The sequence below is a fragment of the Lottia gigantea genome (genome assembly GCF_000327385.1).
Source record: "Lottia gigantea unplaced genomic scaffold LOTGIsca_11, whole genome shotgun sequence".
Taxonomy (NCBI): domain Eukaryota; kingdom Metazoa; phylum Mollusca; class Gastropoda; family Lottiidae; genus Lottia; species Lottia gigantea.
This window is the reverse complement of record NW_008707001.1, coordinates 3,304,641-3,324,428: the sequence shown is the minus strand read 5'-3', so window position 1 is coordinate 3,324,428 and position 19,788 is coordinate 3,304,641. Positions and strand designations below refer to the sequence as shown.

General features: G+C 33.3%; 1 protein-coding gene across 1 annotated transcript; it reads left to right on the top strand.

The window, feature by feature from the left end:
* Nucleotides 1-2,482: 2,482 nt before the first annotated feature.
* On the top strand, nt 2,483-19,156 carry LOTGIDRAFT_109875 (hypothetical protein; the record flags this gene model as incomplete). Its single annotated transcript, XM_009047213.1, has 30 exons — nt 2,483-2,653; nt 3,058-3,189; nt 4,117-4,283; nt 4,796-4,973; nt 5,089-5,201; nt 5,520-5,668; nt 5,981-6,041; nt 6,224-6,338; nt 6,659-6,743; nt 6,954-7,057; nt 7,401-7,537; nt 7,915-8,019; nt 8,442-8,627; nt 9,015-9,090; nt 9,506-9,771; nt 10,011-10,189; nt 10,546-10,637; nt 10,904-11,020; nt 11,508-11,654; nt 11,973-12,120; nt 12,422-12,665; nt 12,894-13,032; nt 13,458-13,727; nt 14,166-14,362; nt 14,820-14,981; nt 15,443-15,628; nt 17,814-18,003; nt 18,280-18,402; nt 18,694-18,891; nt 19,025-19,156. Coding segments are annotated over 30 exons (4,569 nt in total), but the record flags the coding sequence as incomplete, so codon positions are not given.
* Between the last annotated feature and the right edge of the window lie 632 nt (nt 19,157-19,788).

Below are 19,788 nucleotides of genomic sequence, written 5' to 3'. Positions count from 1 at the left end.
TTCTTAACATGGATAAATGATGTACTGATGAATGGCATAATGGCTGTCTCATGCCCTTAACTAAATAATTGTAATCTTTTTTATTTGTTCCAGAAATGGAAACCAAATGAACGTCAACAACTTCTGTTCAGTGTTAGTGAACTGTTTCTACAACCAGAATGTACAGCATCTATATGTTGTTATTTACAACCCCTGATATTGGATATAGTGGAGAGAATAAGAGCATCATTAACTGCAGCTGATAAACCCAGTAGGTCTGAACTACTGAAATTTACACTGGCTTTAAGTGTAACAGCTCAGATTTGTCCTGATGTTAAAGGGTAAGTGAAACTGTGCCTTTAGTTAAAAGTATAACAGTTTAGGTTCACAAGGATCTTTTCTACCCACTTGTCCCTGGCTAAACCTCTTGGCATTGATCTTTCCCAGATTATCCAAACCCTTTTACAGTAGTGAAGTGACTGAAAAATATTTTCTATATCAATGAATTATTGCAAGAAGACTACTCTATTAAGCACAATCATCGATCATTCTCTGCATATCAGCTAAAGTCTATGTAAGATTTTTTGATTTTATTTGGGCCAGTTAAGGTTTACAAACGACCAGTGTAATGCCTCTAACAACATTTTGTAATAATTTATTTGTAGGTTCACCTTGAATTTTATTAAGGAACATAAACCACTTACAAGCCCCAAGGATGACCTGTCTTCATCAGAACCAAAGAAAAAGAAATCAAAGCTTGAAAAGGTTTGTATATTGCTTATTACATTTTCTGTCTGTATTAACAAACACTAGACCTACGTAGCCTATGAACAATGTTGAATAATTATAATTGATTTATTCACAGAAGTGTTAGTTGATGTAATTATTTATATTCCATAAGGTTTTTAAGATTTTATAAGGTTAACAATTTAGGTCCACAAGATCCTGTCTACCAGCTGGTCCCTGGCCAAACTTCTTGGCATTGATCTTTCTCAGATTTTCCTTACCCATTTTCTAGCTGGGTAAACTGGAATTTCTTCAATGTGTTTCTAAGTTATAGGTAGTTCTCTTGTTTTTTGATGATTCTATTCTTATACTTGTAACATATTTAATATATTTGTTCTCTACTATAGATCAGTGAGTTATCACTCTGTCGAGGTATATGGTGTTTATTACGAGTATTTAAACAAGATATTAAAGACTATATTGATACAAGTCATGTGATGCATAATTTATCTAGTTCTAACAAAGATATCAGATGGTAAGATATATTCCATAATTCTAAGTACTGAAAATATAACTATCTTTTCTCTTTCAATCATCTCGAATGATTTTTAATTAAAAACTTAAGTTAAATCCAGTAAAGTGAATTTTCAATCAGGTATTTAATTTAGTAACTATCCTAATGAAACTGTTTGAAATTGTCACGAATTTACTGACAAAAATTGTTAAAGCCTCTTTCTTTATTCAAAAGCTTTTAAATCATTTGAAATGCATAACTGCCTCATACTTGTATTTCATAATGACGTCCTGGATCCTATTTCAGTTTTGCCGTATGATAAAGAATCAAATTTTGATTTCCTTTAATTTCAGGTTCTCAACCCTCATTGTGTGTGAATTGTTAACTATGTCAAGTTATGAAAAAGAATTATTTCTAAGAAAATATTTTACTGTTGAAGAAGAACATGAATTGATAATAAGGTTAGTTATTTTTCTGATTTCAGCAGGAATATGTTTACCTATTGAATAATAGGAATGGTATCAGTTGAGAAGAATTTAGTTTTGCAAAAAGGCTCACAGAGAGCAGCCATTGGTCTTAAAAGTCTTACAATGCCATTATATTTTATGGGAATTAAACATGTTGAAGCAGCATCAATATATTAATTTATGACTTTTTTTCAGAGATTTTACAGAAGAGCAAGAATTTAGATCTAGATATCAGAAGATAGGTGATTTAATTGAAATAGATTCAGTTGTGAAAAATGAAATGAGTCGTACCTACCAACAAATACTAGGAACTGATTTAAGTTGTAATGTAACAGAAGTTTGTGGTGTTTTATTGTCAAAATTATCTTCAGATAATCAGGTCAGTGTAAGACATTACTCACTTTTCAAAGGGGACACCAGCTTCATAATAACAGGAATAATCGACCAAGTCCAATCTCCCAATGACCAAAGATTTATTATTGTCAACTGAATTTTGGTTTTTGCATAAATGTCAATAGTAGAAGTAATCTTAGAACTCCATTTGGTTATTACTCAGAAAAAACATTTTGATTTTCAAAGTTTTGCCGCCAGAAAATAAGATTATGAATCTTTTAACACATTCTTAATGATAATATCTTTCAAATTTCCATCCGATATTTGTCATTTCTGACTGTATATTTCCTTGAATATTTAGTTTAATAGACAAATCATTTCCTGTTGATTGACTTTCTTATTGATATTATTTCCAATTTCAGCCCACATTTGACTCTGGATTAGTTGGTGTACCGTCTATGTTGAAAATCTACGTAGTTTAGCGTTGGCTGTAGCATCAGGTAACCCAGTTCTACTACAAGGAGCAGTTGGTAGTGGTAAAACATCAATAGTAGAACATCTAGCACATCTTACAGGCCGACACGCCTCACCTCAAATAATGAAAATACAACTAGGTGATCAAACTGACAGTAAGGTAGGGGTTCTAGTTCAATTGTGTAATTTAGATTCTTCATATCTAGAGATATTTTGATATAATCTTTGGTTATATCCAGCTGACAGTGTTGGTAAAAAGGGGTGATGGAAAATGTGTCAGGTGTGCCGATCTAAAGAAAAACCAAAGCTCTATGGCTTAAACATAGAGATTCATCTCAAATTGGACAAATATCTGGTATTATGATATTCGGTATCATTCAAAGTGGCAAAATTAGTAAGGCTGATACTAACCATTTTGAATTATCTAAATATTCTTTTGAGTCGTCTTTTGTACATTTGATAAAAAGCCAAAAGAACGAAAACAGATAAAGAGACATAAAAAAAACTTTCTTTGATTATCAAATTTAAACATGTTAAATATTTTGCATGGTTTGTATGTTACAGGCTTTATTAGGTATATATAGATGTACAGAAATACCAGGAGAGTTTGTATGGCAGCCAGGCATATTGACACAAGCTGTATTAGAAGGTTACTGGGTGTTATTAGAAGATATTGACTATGCTCCAATGGATGTTGTCTCTGTCTTGCTACCATTACTAGAGAATCACACCCTTTCTGTCCCTGGACATGGTGATAATATTCAGGCTTCACCTAATTTTAGATTGTTTGCATCTCAAAGGTGAGTACAGCCAATAGCATGTTAGATTGTCGTCTGCAAGGTGATTGGTGCTTTGGTTGGAATTCTACTCAAAGTGATATTCTGATGAAACTGCCATTTCTTCTAAAAGTCAACCTGGTGTTGGCTGTCAATCCCTATCACCAAAACCTACTACAGTAGGATCTGAACAAAACGTTTTGATTTGATTGACCGTAGGGCTAGGCGCAATAAAGACAACACAATTGAAAGACAAAACCCTAATCTAGCCAATTAGTAGAGAAACAGGAAGCAATCAGAATGATGTATTGGTGTATATTTCCCCATGACAGGCACGAGCGATTTAGGACATCTAATAATTTCTTGTTCACAAGATATTATATATTGTCTTGCCCTATAGTACTCCTGTTTTATTTTCAGATTAATCAGTAGTACTAGTGGATGGCAGAAACAACAAGCAGGTAGCTCTGTATTATTAGAGAAAATGTGGACTAAGATACATATAGAACCTTTATCACGGTCAGAACTGGCTCAGGTATGTTCCTTGTAATAGTTTCATGCGCTTTTTGCCTATGAGCGCGAGTATCCTTATCTTTTGTTAACTCTAGCAAACATGAGGTGATCTATAACAGTAATAACCATTCTTTATGTCAAATTGAATGCTTTCAGTCACAAAATAGTACTGAATAAATCAGTTGTAGAGCAATATAGAAACATTGAAACTGAAATGGATTTATTTAAAGTTAAATGCTTTGAAATACAGCTTAACAATGTGAAACTCTGAATAAAAATACACTGCAGATCCTATTTTAGAACTAATAGTATTATTATTTGTATTTATTTGTAGGTTATATTGAGTAAATATCCAGTATTAGAGTCTATTGTTAATAGAATATTAGATGTATATTTTCTACTATCAGCTGGTAAACATGATGTAGATATAGCTACAGATAGTCTTGAGATAGATACCAGTGGTAAATTTCTTACATTAGATGGTAGATTAATATCTACAAGGTAGGTGTCTAATCCTTCAATGGTATATTAGAAGCATAAGTTATAAATAGACAAAACAAGTTTATAGATAGATACTTCTAGGATATTTATTACTTTCAAAACTTCAATGTGGTTCTCACACCATCATCAGATATATAATGCATGCATCTTTATCCTGGGGACGTTGTTTGAGATAGGAATCATCATGGTGGTGTTTTTTTAGTTAGAATCTTATTAGTTAGCATAGTAAAAAGTTTTGTTTATCTTTTTGGACTGTTTATAGAATCTGTGAGATCAGGGTTAATATATTCTAGGAACTTTCATTGGTTGATATCTACGCTTTAATTATTTCAACCAATCAGAATTCTTTAGATTAATCTCTAGACAAGCATTTATAAATATACAGTATTATATTTATATAGCACAGAATGCAATATTATGGTATACTACTCCTGGGTTTTACAGACCTATACCCTTGAGTAGGCTTAGGATTAGTATTCTAGTTGGAATTTTATTAATTTGAATATTTACAGAGATTTAATGTCCTGGTGTAGTAGAATTAGTAAAGATTTTGACGTCAAGTCTACCAATATAGCTAGTCGTGTTTACCAGGAAGCTTGTGATTGTTTTGTTAGTTGTCTATCTAAACCTGATAAACGTCTAGCTGTAGCTGAGGCCATTGGTGCCAAACTCAATATCACCAAGGATCAGGTAAGCTGCTCTGTTTATTCTTGATAGATTTGTAACTGTTGTGATAATGGTATTCACAGGCCTTCCAATTTAACCATTGAAATATCTTATCTAGTAATATGTATGATTATTGTAGGCTGAGTATTATTGTAATAGATATAAACCAGAGATTAATATAACATCAGAGAATATAACAGTTGGACGAGTTACCTTACCTAAACATCACTCTTCACATACGTTGTTAACAAGGTTAGTTTATTTCTTTAATCATCTCTTCTTTCCTCAACATAAGTAAAAGGTATACTACCTCTTAGACTGAACCTAAAATTTGCATTCCAAACTTGGCCATTAAAACATCAATGAACTAAGCTGGTGTCATTACTATATGTTCCTTCTATAGAATCCTTCTATTATCAAATTAATCCATAAAACTAAGTAATTGTTGATAAACGCTTAAAAACTTCTTTTTCATTTTTCATAAATCACATAAAGTTTCATACTTTTATCAGAATATTGAACGGTGACCTGTGAAGTCTGCTAGTTTATAATATTTATTTAACTTTATAGATCTTATTCTACATTCTCGTTTACCCGACAATGTGTGTCTCTACTGGAGAAAGTTGGTGTATGTATTGTAAGAAATGAACCAGTGTTGTTAGTTGGTGAAACTGGTACTGGTAAAACATCATCTGTACAATTTCTTTCTCGACAGCTAGGTAGGCTACGTCATTTATCTAATTTCTTTATCTTTAAGTATCTGGAATCTGCACTGAATTGGACATTATTCTCTGTTTGGTCATGTCCCAACTGACATCTTAATAATGTTCCATCGAATTTGCATAGGTTAGTCTTGAAGAGTTTTTACATAATTATCTAATGAATATAAATGATAAGACTGGTCAGTCCTGAAGTGTTTTTACATTGTTATTTAATAAATATAAAAGTAAAGACTGATTTGTGCAAAGAGAGTTATTGTGATAACAATCTTTCCAAAATAAGGTATAATAATAAATGAATTGTTATTTTAGGTCATAAATTACATGTAGTAAATATGAATCAACAGAGTGACAGTACAGATTTATTAGGAGGGTAGGTATAAAGAGTTTATTAACATTCTACTGATGCGTTCATGCAGTTCATTGAGGAGCATAGTGCTGAATCCAAGTTATAGAAGGAAAAATCCTTATTTGATTATACCCTTCTACAGTAATTTCTACTGGAATATTGAGGCATTTTGAAATAGTCACTAGTCTTATTTATTTTTGCTCTAGATTCAAACCAGTAGATATAAAGTTCCTGATTATGCCATTCAGAGAAGAATTTGAGATGTTGTTCTGTAAATCATTCTCTAGAAAACAGAATGCTAAGTTTCTTGGGCATGTGCAGGTATGATCTATTGAATTTGTGGGTTTTATGTCATATTTGGAATTTGGAAAATATCGCTTGGCGAAGTGGTTTATATGTCAAAATATATATATACCTAACAACATTATTACATATATGTACATTCAGCCCACATTGGCATAGTGAAATGAAATAAAATTAATTGAGTTTTACGTCCTACCACAATGGCATAGTGGCATCAGTTGAAAGGGTGAGCATTTCATGATCTTGATACCAATTACAAAGATTACAAGACAACAATCTTACTATGGCATTAGATGTTCTAAAAGTGTGGATGATGATTTATTATTTATATTTTGCAGGATTGTTTTTCAAGAAGGAAATGGACTGATTTATTGAAACTAATAGAACATACAGCAAATCGTGCTGTAACTAAATTTGAAAATGGTAAGTAAAGGTAACAGCTTGGTGGACAGAAATAATGAGGGAAGATGACATATTCAAGTACACCATACTTTAGACACCAACCAAGATTAGTACCCATAACCACCAATTATTTGTTCAACATGACAAAACAAATGACATTGAAGGATTCCAACACTCCAAACAATTGAGCTACAAACTGTTCTTAAATAACTATAAATTTTCAAATTGCAGATAATGATATTCTTTCCCAGTGGAAGGTTATTGAAAGACGTCAAAAACAACTGAAAATACAGATAAAGGAAACAGAAAATGTCTTGGCATTCTCCTTTATTGAGGTATTAATCTTTTTTAGTTTTCTTTGATGCCTTGGAAGTCTTGAGGGGTTGGTTAATTAGTGAGTTCTGCACATTTGGGTTGCATGGAAACAACTGGACGTTCAATAAAAACAATTTCGATCAATGTGCAGAATGCTTTCCATGTGTAAAATAGTAGGTGCAGATAGAATTCAAAATAGATGGGAAAATTTGGAATGTAACGTGTGCTTTTGTACCGTTAAATATGGGTCAGAATTGGAACAGAAGGAACCTGTTCAGAGCTTGCCAATCGAGCACCACTAGAATGTGCTATTATCTATCTTAATCTTGAATGTGTCAAACATTATTACAATATTTAATTTAGGGAACGTTAGTAAAGGCTATAAAAGAAGGAGATTGGGTGTTGTTAGACGAGATTAATTTGGCATCTGCCGAGACTTTGGAATGTCTGTGTGGTTTGTTAGAGAGTAGAAATGGTTCCATTATTCTGACTGAGAGAGGGTAAGTTGGTTTACTTTTGTCACTGATACATGTCAAACAGTTTCTAGAATTCCTTACATTGTAAAAGCATGAAATTGTTTGAGAGTTGGTAGGTACCAAAATAATTTTTACTCTTGTCTGTAATAAGTTGCTTTAATGGTAAAAATAGTTTTGTTCTTCATGAAATATTATAGTCCACTTTGATTTACTCAACATGGTTTGGAACTTTATATTGGTTATCTGCTTTGTACCTTGCCGGGTAGTGTGACCAAGACTAGTAGACTTAATTATCCAGTACACAGATCATAACAGTTGGCATTTTCAATTTATTCTTGAAAATATTGTTTTTTTTGCTAGTTTTCACTGTCTGATTCATTTCTTTTTTTATATTTTTACAGTGATATAGAGCCTATCATTCGCCATGAGAATTTCCGACTGTTTGCCTGTATGAATCCAGCTACAGATGTTGGTAAAAAAGATTTGACACCTGGTATTAGAAATAGGTAAGTTTTATTTAATTCATTCCTTTTTAATTTGCCCTTCTGATGAGTGGTTCTGATATACTATTTACGTGAGCAGGTATGCAGGTAAGTGAAATATGAACTTCTAATGTTTTAAGAGGTTAATTAACATTAGTTACAGACAGTGGTGTCCTTTTTTGAAATTGTCTATTCATGGAATTAATATTTATGGAACCCTGTGGTCCCTTACTTTATGATAAGACACTAAGTTTGAATTTAAATGATCCTGTATCAGTGTTACAATATATCCATACCCTCTCAACGTTTGCTTTTATTTCAGAAAACCCCCTTATTGTCCATACCCCCAAATCACAATGATCCCCTTGCAGGCTCATCCATCTCACCACCCTCCCATGTGATGTTGTGTTTTTCACATACACGCTCAAGTTTTGGTTTCATTTCAGATTTACTGAGTTTTATGTAGAGGAATTAACAGATAAGAATGATTTACGAATATTAACCAGTGACTATTTATCAGGACTGGCATTAACAGCTAATCATATCAGTGGTATAGTTAAATTCTATAGTACAGTACGGAATACAGCTGATAGGTCTTTAGTTGATGGTACTGGTCATAAACCACATTATAGGTGAGTTGAATACCAGCTTGAACAATTTCAAATATCAAACCATTCTCATTTTCCCCAAATGGATTCAGAAAAATAAGGAAGTAAAACTCTATTTCATTTCATTTCCAAATATCAAAGGATGATAATATATTTTTCAAAGATCGTCCTAAAGTAGCTGTGTCGTCTAGAATTACTGGAAAATGTCGCTTATGTAAGGTTTCCAGTTTTTGCATGAGTTCGTTCACCAACTCTATTTATTTGGATGTGACTAGTCTTTTGATTAAAGAATCTCAGAGACGTTGCGACAGCATGATATACATAATATCAGAAAAGTTACATCCAAACTTTAACTTGTTCTATAAGGTTAATATTTAGTTTATTATATATTGTAAACGTTTTCTGTTTCAGTTTAAGAACACTATGTAGAGCTTTAAGATATGCTGCTAGTAATCCTTGTGGACAATCTTCTAGATCATTATATGAGGTAAGTCATAACATTAACATATCTTTAGGAATTCTGTCTTGAATTCACACAATCTCTAGCCTGACCAGCCTTATTCGTTGTGGTATTGAATGAAGCAAAGTGACTTTGCAGAATATCCAGAAATGTTTTGATGGATTCAGCTTTGTAAATACCACAAGTTTTGTCAAATGAATCCATTGTCATGGTGAAAATTCTCAAAAACTGACAAGTAATTCCCATTTGAGCCTGGCCCTAACCATGACGATATCACATCCATATGTCATGTTTTCGAGGAAGGGTTGGGCCAGATTTGTCAGGCTATATGTATATTATTTACAGGACATGACTGTTAGATGTGTATACGCCATTTTGAAGCAGAGTATCAGATCATATTATTTTTGTCTTTAAATGCCAGATGTTTTTTCTCTATTTTCAGGGATTCTGTTTAAGTTTTTTAACTCAGTTAGATAGAATATCTCATCCTATAGTAGAACAGTTAGTCTGTAAACATGTGATTGGTAATTCTAATTTAAAATCCATGTTGAATCATAGTTTACAGTGTCCTAGTGGTGGTAGGTACCTACAATTTGAGGGATACTGGATATCACAAGGCAGTCTGGAACCTATTGTACCTGATGGTTATATACTGACACCCTCCGTGAGAGCTAATCTTAAAGATTTGGCTAGAATTGTTTCTGCTGGGTAAGTTTTTCTTGCATTGAATAAGGACAAGATAAATAGCTTAAGTTTTTGTGAAATACTGTTGACTGTATTTTTGTCAAATGTCAACCTGTACGAAAGACTAGGCTGTTGTAGTTCACTTAGATAAATTGTCATCACTGCGTTCTGTTGGGCATAGTCCATCTTCATTAGCAGAAAAAAGAATAAAAAAAAGACAGACATTATTTCACAGATTAAATTAGAGTAACATGTTTTTGTAGTGAACATCCAGTCTTATTACAAGGTGAAACATCAGTAGGTAAAACTAGTTTAATAACCTGGTTAGCCAAGTCTACTGGTAATGTTTGTGTTCGTGTCAATAACCATGAACATACAGATCTCCAGGAATATGTTGGTTGCTATGCAGCTGATGAATCGGGTAAACTTATCTTTAAAGAAGGTAAGAATAAGATTATCATTATTATTGATAATATGAAGTTCTTGGAAACAATGCATTCAAGAATGTCAAAAATGAACTGTTAAATTGACACACTAAACTGTTAAATTGTTATTGTCATTGGAATTGAGTAGGTAAAGAAAGAAAAAAACAACTAACATGGATAACAACTTGGGTTCACAATAATTCTTTCTACCAGCTGGTCCTTGGCCAAACCTCTTGGCATTGATCTTTCCCGGATTATTAGTACCCATGTGCAAATGTTTAGACAACTACATCACTTTAATTTGTATCTTTGATCATAAATAGTCATTTATTTACCAGGGATTCAGTCTTGATATATGTAATCATATTTCTAGGTGTACTAGTGGAAGCCATGCGTAAAGGACATTGGATCATACTAGATGAATTAAATTTAGCTCCATCAGATGTATTAGAGGCTTTAAACAGAGTATGTATTGTTGTTACAATAAGTAAAGAACTCTATTTCCTGTTACTTGAAATGAAATGAAAACAAACGATTGTGTCCTGTCAAATGCAATGAATGAACAAATCTGTCAAAATTGGGTGCTAATTCTACAAATAAAATATTGTTGATTTTGAATATTTATGCCCAGTAATTGAAACTCGAACTAAATACGCAAAATTATAGTTAGAGAGTACAATGTTCTCGGGATTGACAGTTCCTCTCAATTCCTTATGATTTTTATTTTACAGTTATTAGACGATAATCGCGAGTTATTTATACCTGAAACACAAGTCACAGTTAAAGCTCATCCTAAATTTATGTTGTTTGCTACCCAGAATCCTGCTGGACAATATGGTGGAAGAAAGGTAGGTGCACCCTCTAAAAATGTTACTGTATATGCTGAATTCTTGAAATTGAATCCTCTAAGAGGTGGAGCTATCTCGCTCATGTTCAATGAATAGACTTACTTCCTCTAAGATCTGATGTTGGAAAGTTAAGCTTAATTTCCAAATCTAGCTTTCTTATCAAAGATTTTAGATCCTCAACAAGTTTCAGTAACAAAAGATGATATAAGCTGTTATAAATAAAGATGTTTACAGATGTAGATATCAAATCATACACTTGTTTCACTAATGTATCTAAATTCTTATATCAACCTTCAAAATAAGCAGTTTGAGTATAGCTCTTATGATTAACGTTGCTCATAGAGATACTTATATAGATACAGTCCAATGTTACTAATTAGGTCAGCTGATCTGGAGATGATGGTTAAATTTCCTGTATTTTGGTGTTGATGAACCAAAAAGTAAGCCAATTCAATAAACTTTAACTATTCCAATCTTCCAATTTCAGATTTTGTCCAGAGCTTTCAGGAATCGTTTTATTGAGCTACATTTTGATGAGATACCAAGTGGAGAGTTAGAGACAATATTACATCTGAGATGTTCTATACCTCAATCTTATTCTAAACGACTAGTAGCTGTCATGTTAGATTTACAGGTAGGTCTGATGTTGTTCTTAGATTAAGCATTTCTTAAGATTTATTCATGTGGTTGTAAAACCTTTAAACAATGCTTCATAAGAGTTCATTGGCTTGTTACAAGAAGTCTTTTCAGCTTAGCTGCTTGATTTTATATTTGCATTTCTTGAACAGAAGAGAACTATTCATTTTTTTCTTTATTTTGTGGTTTTATCCTGAAATGTATAGTAAACTGTTAGAGATTAGGGTGGTTGAAAAGTAACAAGTTACTATCCAACAGAAGGCACTGGCACAGGGTAAGATTTAACTATGAATTTCTCATGATTTATTTTATGTAGACTAGAAGACGTAGTTCTGGAGTATTTGCTGGTAAACAAGGCTTTATGACATTGAGAGATTTATTTCGCTGGGCTGAGAGATATAATACACCAGATGATGTACCTACTAATAGATATTATGATTGGGATCAACATCTAGCTGACCATGGTATATAGCAAATTACTTTTTTTTTTTGAACAACAATCGCTTGTAAAAGTTTTATGCAACGTTTCGACATATTCCTTTATCATCCTCAAGTACATATGTAGGAAATTTAAGTTATATTTGATACACAGCTTTATGGAACAACTATCACTGGTTAAAGTTTTATTCGATGTTTTATTCAATGTTTCAACAGTCTTGTTGTCCTCAGACATATATTTCCTTTCTCCTTTCATCGATAATAGAATTTTTGTTTTTTTTTATGTTATAGGTTATATGTTGCTGGCTGGAAGAGTGAGAAAACCAGATGAATGCCAGGTTATCCAGGATGTTTTATCTAAACATTTTAAACGTAAAGTGAATCCAGATAGACTGTTCAACCTAAACACAGAAACATCATCTACTACCTCGTCCTTGTTAGATACAGCTCTCAACCAATCATTGACAGGCTTTCAACACATAGTCTGGACATATAGTATGCGTAGATTAGCTGTTCTGATTGGTCAAGCTTTGAAATTTAAGGAACCTGTACTACTAGTTGGTGAAACTGGGTGAGTATACTTGTATTTTGTGTTTTGTTCTCAGAAAGCTAATCATTGACTGCGATAAGATGAACCACCCACTTCTTGGTAGTATATATTATAGAATATCTTTTGTGAAAAGGAAAATAAAGTTTATGAACTGGCGGCATGAAACTTGTTTGTTTTTGTTGAATCGTTATTATAAAATATTGAAATTCATAAGACACATTGATAACTTTTACTTTCTCCATATTTTAGTTGTGGTAAAACTACAATATGTCAACTGTATGCTGAGTTGAAAGATCATCCATTATATAGTGTTAACTGCCATCTACATACAGAGAGTGCTGATTTTCTCGGTGGTTTACGACCTGTTAGAACTCATTCTTTAGATGATGTAAGTAGCCATTTAATGCATGGAGAAATTTTAGTCTTTATTAGAGACTCCACGAATTATTTCAGAAGGCCTTTACAATTTATACATATAAATCAAATAAAACATAAAAGTTACTATCAAAAGCCTTCTTATGAAGCTTACTGTTTGCTGGAGACTCATTGCTAAAGGTCTGGGGCCCTATCTTATAGAAACTGAAATATTAACATTAGATTTGTGTTGATGAAGGTCAGAGAAAGGACATAATTTTGAGACCCTTTGCGACACTGGCTGGGCTAATCTCAGCAAAATTTCCCACATTGCACACTGCATGTTATATAATTTCACCCATCAGAATTGTAGAATTTTTATTTCTTATTATTTTCATATCTCTTGATACTTGAATTCCATTTTTTATTTTAAGTCAATTCTGACCTATTTTTATACAGGACAGCCAAGATAAACTGTTTGAATGGGTAGATGGTCCACTAGTACAAGCTATGAAAAAGTCGGCCATGTTTTTGATAGATGAGATATCACTAGCTGATGATTCAGTATTAGAAAGACTAAACAGTGTATTAGAACCCGAAAGAAGGTTGTTATTAGCGGAAAAAGGAGGAGGAGATGGGTATCAGAATGAATCTGAAGAAATTACAGCCGGTGATGATTTCAGAGTCTTTGCTACCATGAACCCTGGCGGAGATTTTGGCAAAAAGGAGGTAAGTATCATTCATTTCAGGTTATATTGACAATTGTCACCTAGTTATAAGTTCAGAATGTTTGCAATGATAGATAAGTTGTGTTGGGCAGCCATTACTTGTTTGAAATTAAATAATGGTATTGTTTTAGAAGTTGACAGTATTATCTAGCACCTAGACCTTGGCCAGTGCTTCTTTAATACATAACATAGATATCTGAACACATTCTGTTCTTATACAAATCATAACTTTGAACGTTTTTGGGTCGAAACTTAAGAGGCTAGTTTTATATTGTGCTCAGTAAGATTAAATTAAAATTATATGGGCTCTAGGTGTTAATGTTTTGAATCGTCTGAGGATGTATATCTTTCTTTGAGTTATTCTTTGTTAATTTGGAAAGAAATGTTTTGAAGTTTTGTACATGACACTTTGTAATTGATGTGATTACTTTATTTTCAGCTATCCCCAGCATTAAGAAATAGATTTACTGAGATCTGGTGTCCACCATGTATTATACGAGATGATATGATTTCAATAATAGAACATAATCTAGAACATGGTATCTATCTCTCTAATCAACAAGACAATACGTCTGGTATAGGACCAGCTATCATGGACTTTATACATTGGTTTAGTAATAATGAAATTGGAAAAAGGTATGTTCAAAATTTGAATCATCTAAAAGGATAGGGAATGGATTCAGAAACAGTTTTGTGAATGTCTTAATCTTTGTATATGGATGCTAGCAATATATACAAAATAAATTTAACACCTTGCATAGCACAGATACTAATGAACTGATTTGACCTTTACGGTTAAGATTCTTGAATGTGATGATAAGAAATTGGAACATACTGTGAAACAGTCCCTATGCCTAGAAAGTCCAATATTGGTTTAGGTCATCATATTTGTCAGTGACTAATGTCAAATTTTTTTTAGATTCATACACCAATCATAAGTCCAGATTAATTTTGCATACATTTTGGTGAAACTGTGTTAATTTGATACCCATAAGTCTCAAATTAAAATTACAAAAAAGATTCCTGTATCCTTTAGTATGTATTATTTTAAGTAAAAAGTAAATTTTAATTGAATTTATTTATTTGATTGTAGATGTACAGTGAGTATAAGAGATATATTAAGTTGGGTAAACTTTATTAATATATGTTCTATAAAAGATAATGATATAAGTGACAGTGGATATTTACCAATACCTATATCATATATACATGGTGCTTCTCTTGTCTTTCTGGATAGTCTCGGCTCAGGTGAGTGGTCTTATTGTTAAGAGTTTGTTTAACTCATTCTTGGAGTAGAAGTCTACTGGCTCATACCTTTTTAGTGAGCTCACTTACTTTGGCGTAATGTCCAATGTTGAGAATTTTGTATCCTGATGAGGATTGTTTATCCAAAAAATGTTTGAACTAGACTTTTGTTAAATGCCAATAGTATGATTATGTCTCTTGTGAAATCTTTCGTAACATGTGGTATATTGGTTGACAGAAAACAAAATATATTGTAAAAAGATGAGTGTTGTTTATAGAGAAATATTCCTTCAAAAACCTAGCTGCTTCCTTACTGATCAGCTGATAGACAGGATCTTTCCAATCATGCACATCATTGGTTCAAATTGTGATTCTTGAGTATAACAAATTGTATAGTAGACATGTCAGAAGTGTTTTCTCGCTGAATCTTTTGTAAAAAAATTTATTTGTCTATGTTACAGGTCATACAAGTAGTGGAGGTGAATTTAGTCCTACAGTAGCTAAAGAAACATGTATAGAATATTTGATACAGCAGATTAAACAGTTGACTAATACAGTTTATACAGTAGATGATCTAGGTTTCTCTCATAAACAATTAGATATTATACAGACAGATACCACTTTTACTATTCCACCATTTACTATAACTAAAGGTAGGTGGCCTGTTTACTAACTCACTGTTTTGGTTTGATAGTTCTGTCTTGTGTCCTCTATAACTAAAGGTAGGTAGCCTGTTAACTGACCCACTGTTTTGGTTTGATAGTTCTGTCTTGTGTCCTCTATAACTAAAGGTAGGTAGTCTGTTAACTGACCCACTGTTTTGGTTTGATAGTTCTGTCTTGTGTCCTCTATAACTAAAGGTAGGTAGCCTGTTAACTAACTCGCTGTTTTGGTTTGATAGTTCTGTCTTGTGTCCTCTATAACTAAAGGTAGGTGGCCTGTTAACTAACTCGCTGTTTTGGTTTGATAGTTCTGTCTTGTGTCCTCTATAACTAAAGGTAGGTAGCCTGTTAACTAACTCACTGTTTTGGTTTGATAGTTCTGTCTTGTGTCCTCTATAACTAAAGGTAGGTGGCCTGTTAACTAACTCGCTGTTTTGGTTTGATAGTTCTGTCTCGTGTCCTCTATAACTAAAGGTAGGTGGCCTGTTAACTAACTCGCTGTTTTGGTTTGATAGTTCTGTCTTGTGTCCTCTATAACTAAAGGTAGGTAGCCTGTTAACTAACTCACTGTTTTGGTTTGATAGTTCTGTCTTGTGTCCTCTATAACTAAAGGTAGGTAGCCTGTTAACTAACTCACTGTTTTGGTTTGATAGTTCTGTCTTGTGTCCTCTATAACTAAAGGTAGGTAGCCTGTTAACTGACCCACTGTTTTGGTTTGATAGTTCTGTCTTGTGTCCTCTATAACTAAAGGTAGGTAGCCTGTTAACTTGACCCACTGTTTTGGTTTGATAGTTCTGTCTTGTGTCCTCTATAACTAAAGGTAGGTGGCCTGTTAACAAACTCACTGTTTTGGTTTGATAGTTCTGTCTTGTGTCCTCTATAACAAAAGGTAGGTGGCCTGTTCTCTGACTCGCTGATTTGGTTTGATAGTTCTGTCTTGTGTCCTCTATAACTAAAGGTAGGTAGCCTGTTAACTAACTCACTGTTTTGGTTTGATAGTTCTGTCTTGTGTCCTCTATAACAAAAGGTAGGTGGCCTGTTCTCTGACTCGCTGATTTGGTTTGATAGTTCTGTCTTGTGTCCTCTATAACTAAAGGTAGGTAGCATGTTAACTGACCCACTGTTTTGGTTTGATAGTTCTGTCTTGTGTCCTCTATAACTAAAGGTAGGTAGCCTGTTAACTAACTCACTGTTTTGGTTTGATAGTTCTGTCTTGTGTCCTCTATAACTAAAGGTAGGTAGCATGTTAACTGACCCACTATTTTGGTTTGATAGTTCTGTCTTGTGTCCTCTATAACTAAAGGTAGGTAGCCTGTTAACTAACTCACTGTTTTGGTTTGATAGTTCTGTCTTGTGTCCTCTATAACTAAAGGTAGGTAGCCTGTTAACTGACTCGCTGATTTGGTTTGATAGTTCTGTCTTGTGTCCTCTATAACTAAAGGTAGGTAGCCTGTTAACTGACCCACTGTTTTGGTTTGATAGTTCTGTCTTGTGTCCTCTATAACTAAAGGTAGGTAGCCTGTTAACTGACCCACTGTTTTGGTTTGATAGTTCTGTCTTGTGTCCTCTATAACTAAAGGTAGGTAGCCTGTTAACTTGACCCACTGTTTTGGTTTGATAGTTCTGTCTTGTGTACTCTATAACTAAAGGTAGGTAGCCTGTTAACTGACCCACTGTTTTGGTTTGATAGTTCTGTCTTGTGTCCTCTATAACTAAAGGTAGGTAGCATGTTAACTGACCCACTGTTTTGGTTCGATAGTTCTGTCTTGTGTCCTCTATAACTAAAGGTAGGTGGCCTGTTCTCTGACTCGCTCAGTTCTGTCTTCTGTCCTCTCCTGTCCATGTATTTTTCTTGTTTTCTCCTGTCCATGTATGTTTCTTGTTTTCTCCTGTACATGTGTGTTTCTTGTTCTTACCTATTAGAATCAAGGGAGTGGAAGAACTGTTGACCTGTGATGGGACTTTTTACGCTTCCTTACAATCTGTACACATTTAAATACATATGTAGTTCGAAATAGAAATGAAGTAGGCTATTGCAGCTGTTGTAAAATTTCCTCCATTGTACACTGGATGTAGTCTTTTATTATAACCCTGTTAATGTGCAGAAAATTCAGAAGTAAAAATTCGTTTAATTTCAACGTATTATGTTTATTGTGTTTTGTAGGTCCATTAAAAGAAAGTGAATATGAGAAATATGCACTAAAAGCTCCTACCACTAGTTTAAATGCTTTACGTATATTACGAGGTTTACAGCTGTCTAGACCTTTATTACTGGAGGGGTCACCTGGTGTTGGTAAAACTAGTCTTGTTACAGCTATAGCTAGACATACTGGTAGACAGCTAGTTAGGATTAATCTCTCCGAACAAACAGTAAGTATTTTCTATCACATCTGTTTCTTGATTCTTGTCATTGATATTTATGCTGTCAAGAGGGATGATCAATTCTTTCACTTCAACAATTTCTTGTCTTTCATGTTCACTTAGGGACTGCATTATTAAGCAACATGCTAAAGGGACTTAAAAACTATGTATTACATAAAACACAAGATATAACAACTTATCTATTCAGGTGCTCAAGCCTGTATTTTTATTTTAACTCTTCCAAAAGATGGAATTGCAGTTGAAACTATTCTGTGGTATTTTTAGGATGTTACAGATTTATTTGGTGCTGACCTACCAGTAGAAGGAGAGAAAGGTGGTACGTTTGCCTGGAGAGATGGTCCATTATTACAGGCTTTAAAATCTGGACATTGGGTAGTACTAGATGAGGTAGGCTCCTTTTCTTTTGTCATAGTTGAGTCCATTGGCCTCAAAATCACTATACTTTGGGAAGAAGCTTGAAAATATTAAAAGATGGAGATTCTTATCTGGGTTCTATACATTACAAAGGTAAAGGATGGAGAGCAAATTGAAAATAAACATCCTTAAGTTTCTTGTTCTGTTCTACCAGCTGGTTTTTGGTCGAATCTGTGGGCAACTATCTTCCAGGATTAAGTGCATTTATAGTTGGATATGTTTGGAATAAATAACAATGAATTGTATAAAATTTATACATTTCAGTTAAATTTAGCCTCTCAGTCTGTACTGGAAGGGTTGAATGCCTGTTTAGATCACCGAGGGGAGGTGTATATACCAGAACTTAGTAAAACATTTCATATTAAACAAGATGAAACGAGAATATTTGGTTGTCAGAATCCATTACATCAAGGTGGAGGTAGAAAAGGTCTACCTAGATCATTTCTCAACAGATTTACACAGGTATTTGTTTTGTATTTCCAAGTTAAAAGATGCAAGGAAAATTTCTAACACTACTAACAGTGTTTTTGAGAATAAGTTGAGTGCTGGTACTTGCCCTACCATGTATATTATAATCCTATTTATGTATTTCCAGGTGTATGTAGAACCATTAGAAAGAGAAGATTTATTATTTATATCACAGTCTATGTATCCTACAATATCAACAGTATTACTGTCTCAAATGGTCAACTTTAATATGACAGTAAGTAGACATTCATTGTATTGAAAAGAGAATATGCTTGGTTTTAGAAGCTGAGTAAGGCAAAGGGTCAAAAATTTGAATTGTTTCCATTTTGCTTCAAGATTGGCTTATGATCAGGTCAGGTGTCAGGGGTACAGTATAATTTGTTACTGCAACGAAGCTTTTTGATATTTTCCATTTTTACAAGATAAACTCTTGTTTTTAAGCCTGTAAGTCTGTAGTGTTTCCAGAACAACAGTATTTTTCACTCGGCTTTTCTCCTGTCAGTGGATAATTTTTCCCTCATTGCTCATACTATTATCTCATGAATCTGAGTAACAACATGTTTCAGGTTCTGTTTTAATATTTCTAGATCTATGAAGAGACAGTAGAGAAGAGATTGTGGGGTAGTAAAGGAGGTCCCTGGGAATTTAATCTTCGTGATTTATTTAGATGGTGTGATCTCTTACTATCTAATCAGGTACTGTACCCTTTTGTGAATGGCTCAAAATTTATTTGTTTTGCAAAGAATGGACTCATTTCTCAAAAATGTTACCACACAATGTAAACTGTAAAAAAAATTGTTACAATAATTGGCATTAATTGACTCATTGGTGTTATTTCATTTTTGACAAAGTTAAATGTTTTTTAGCTATTTTTTTTTGTCTTATTGTCGG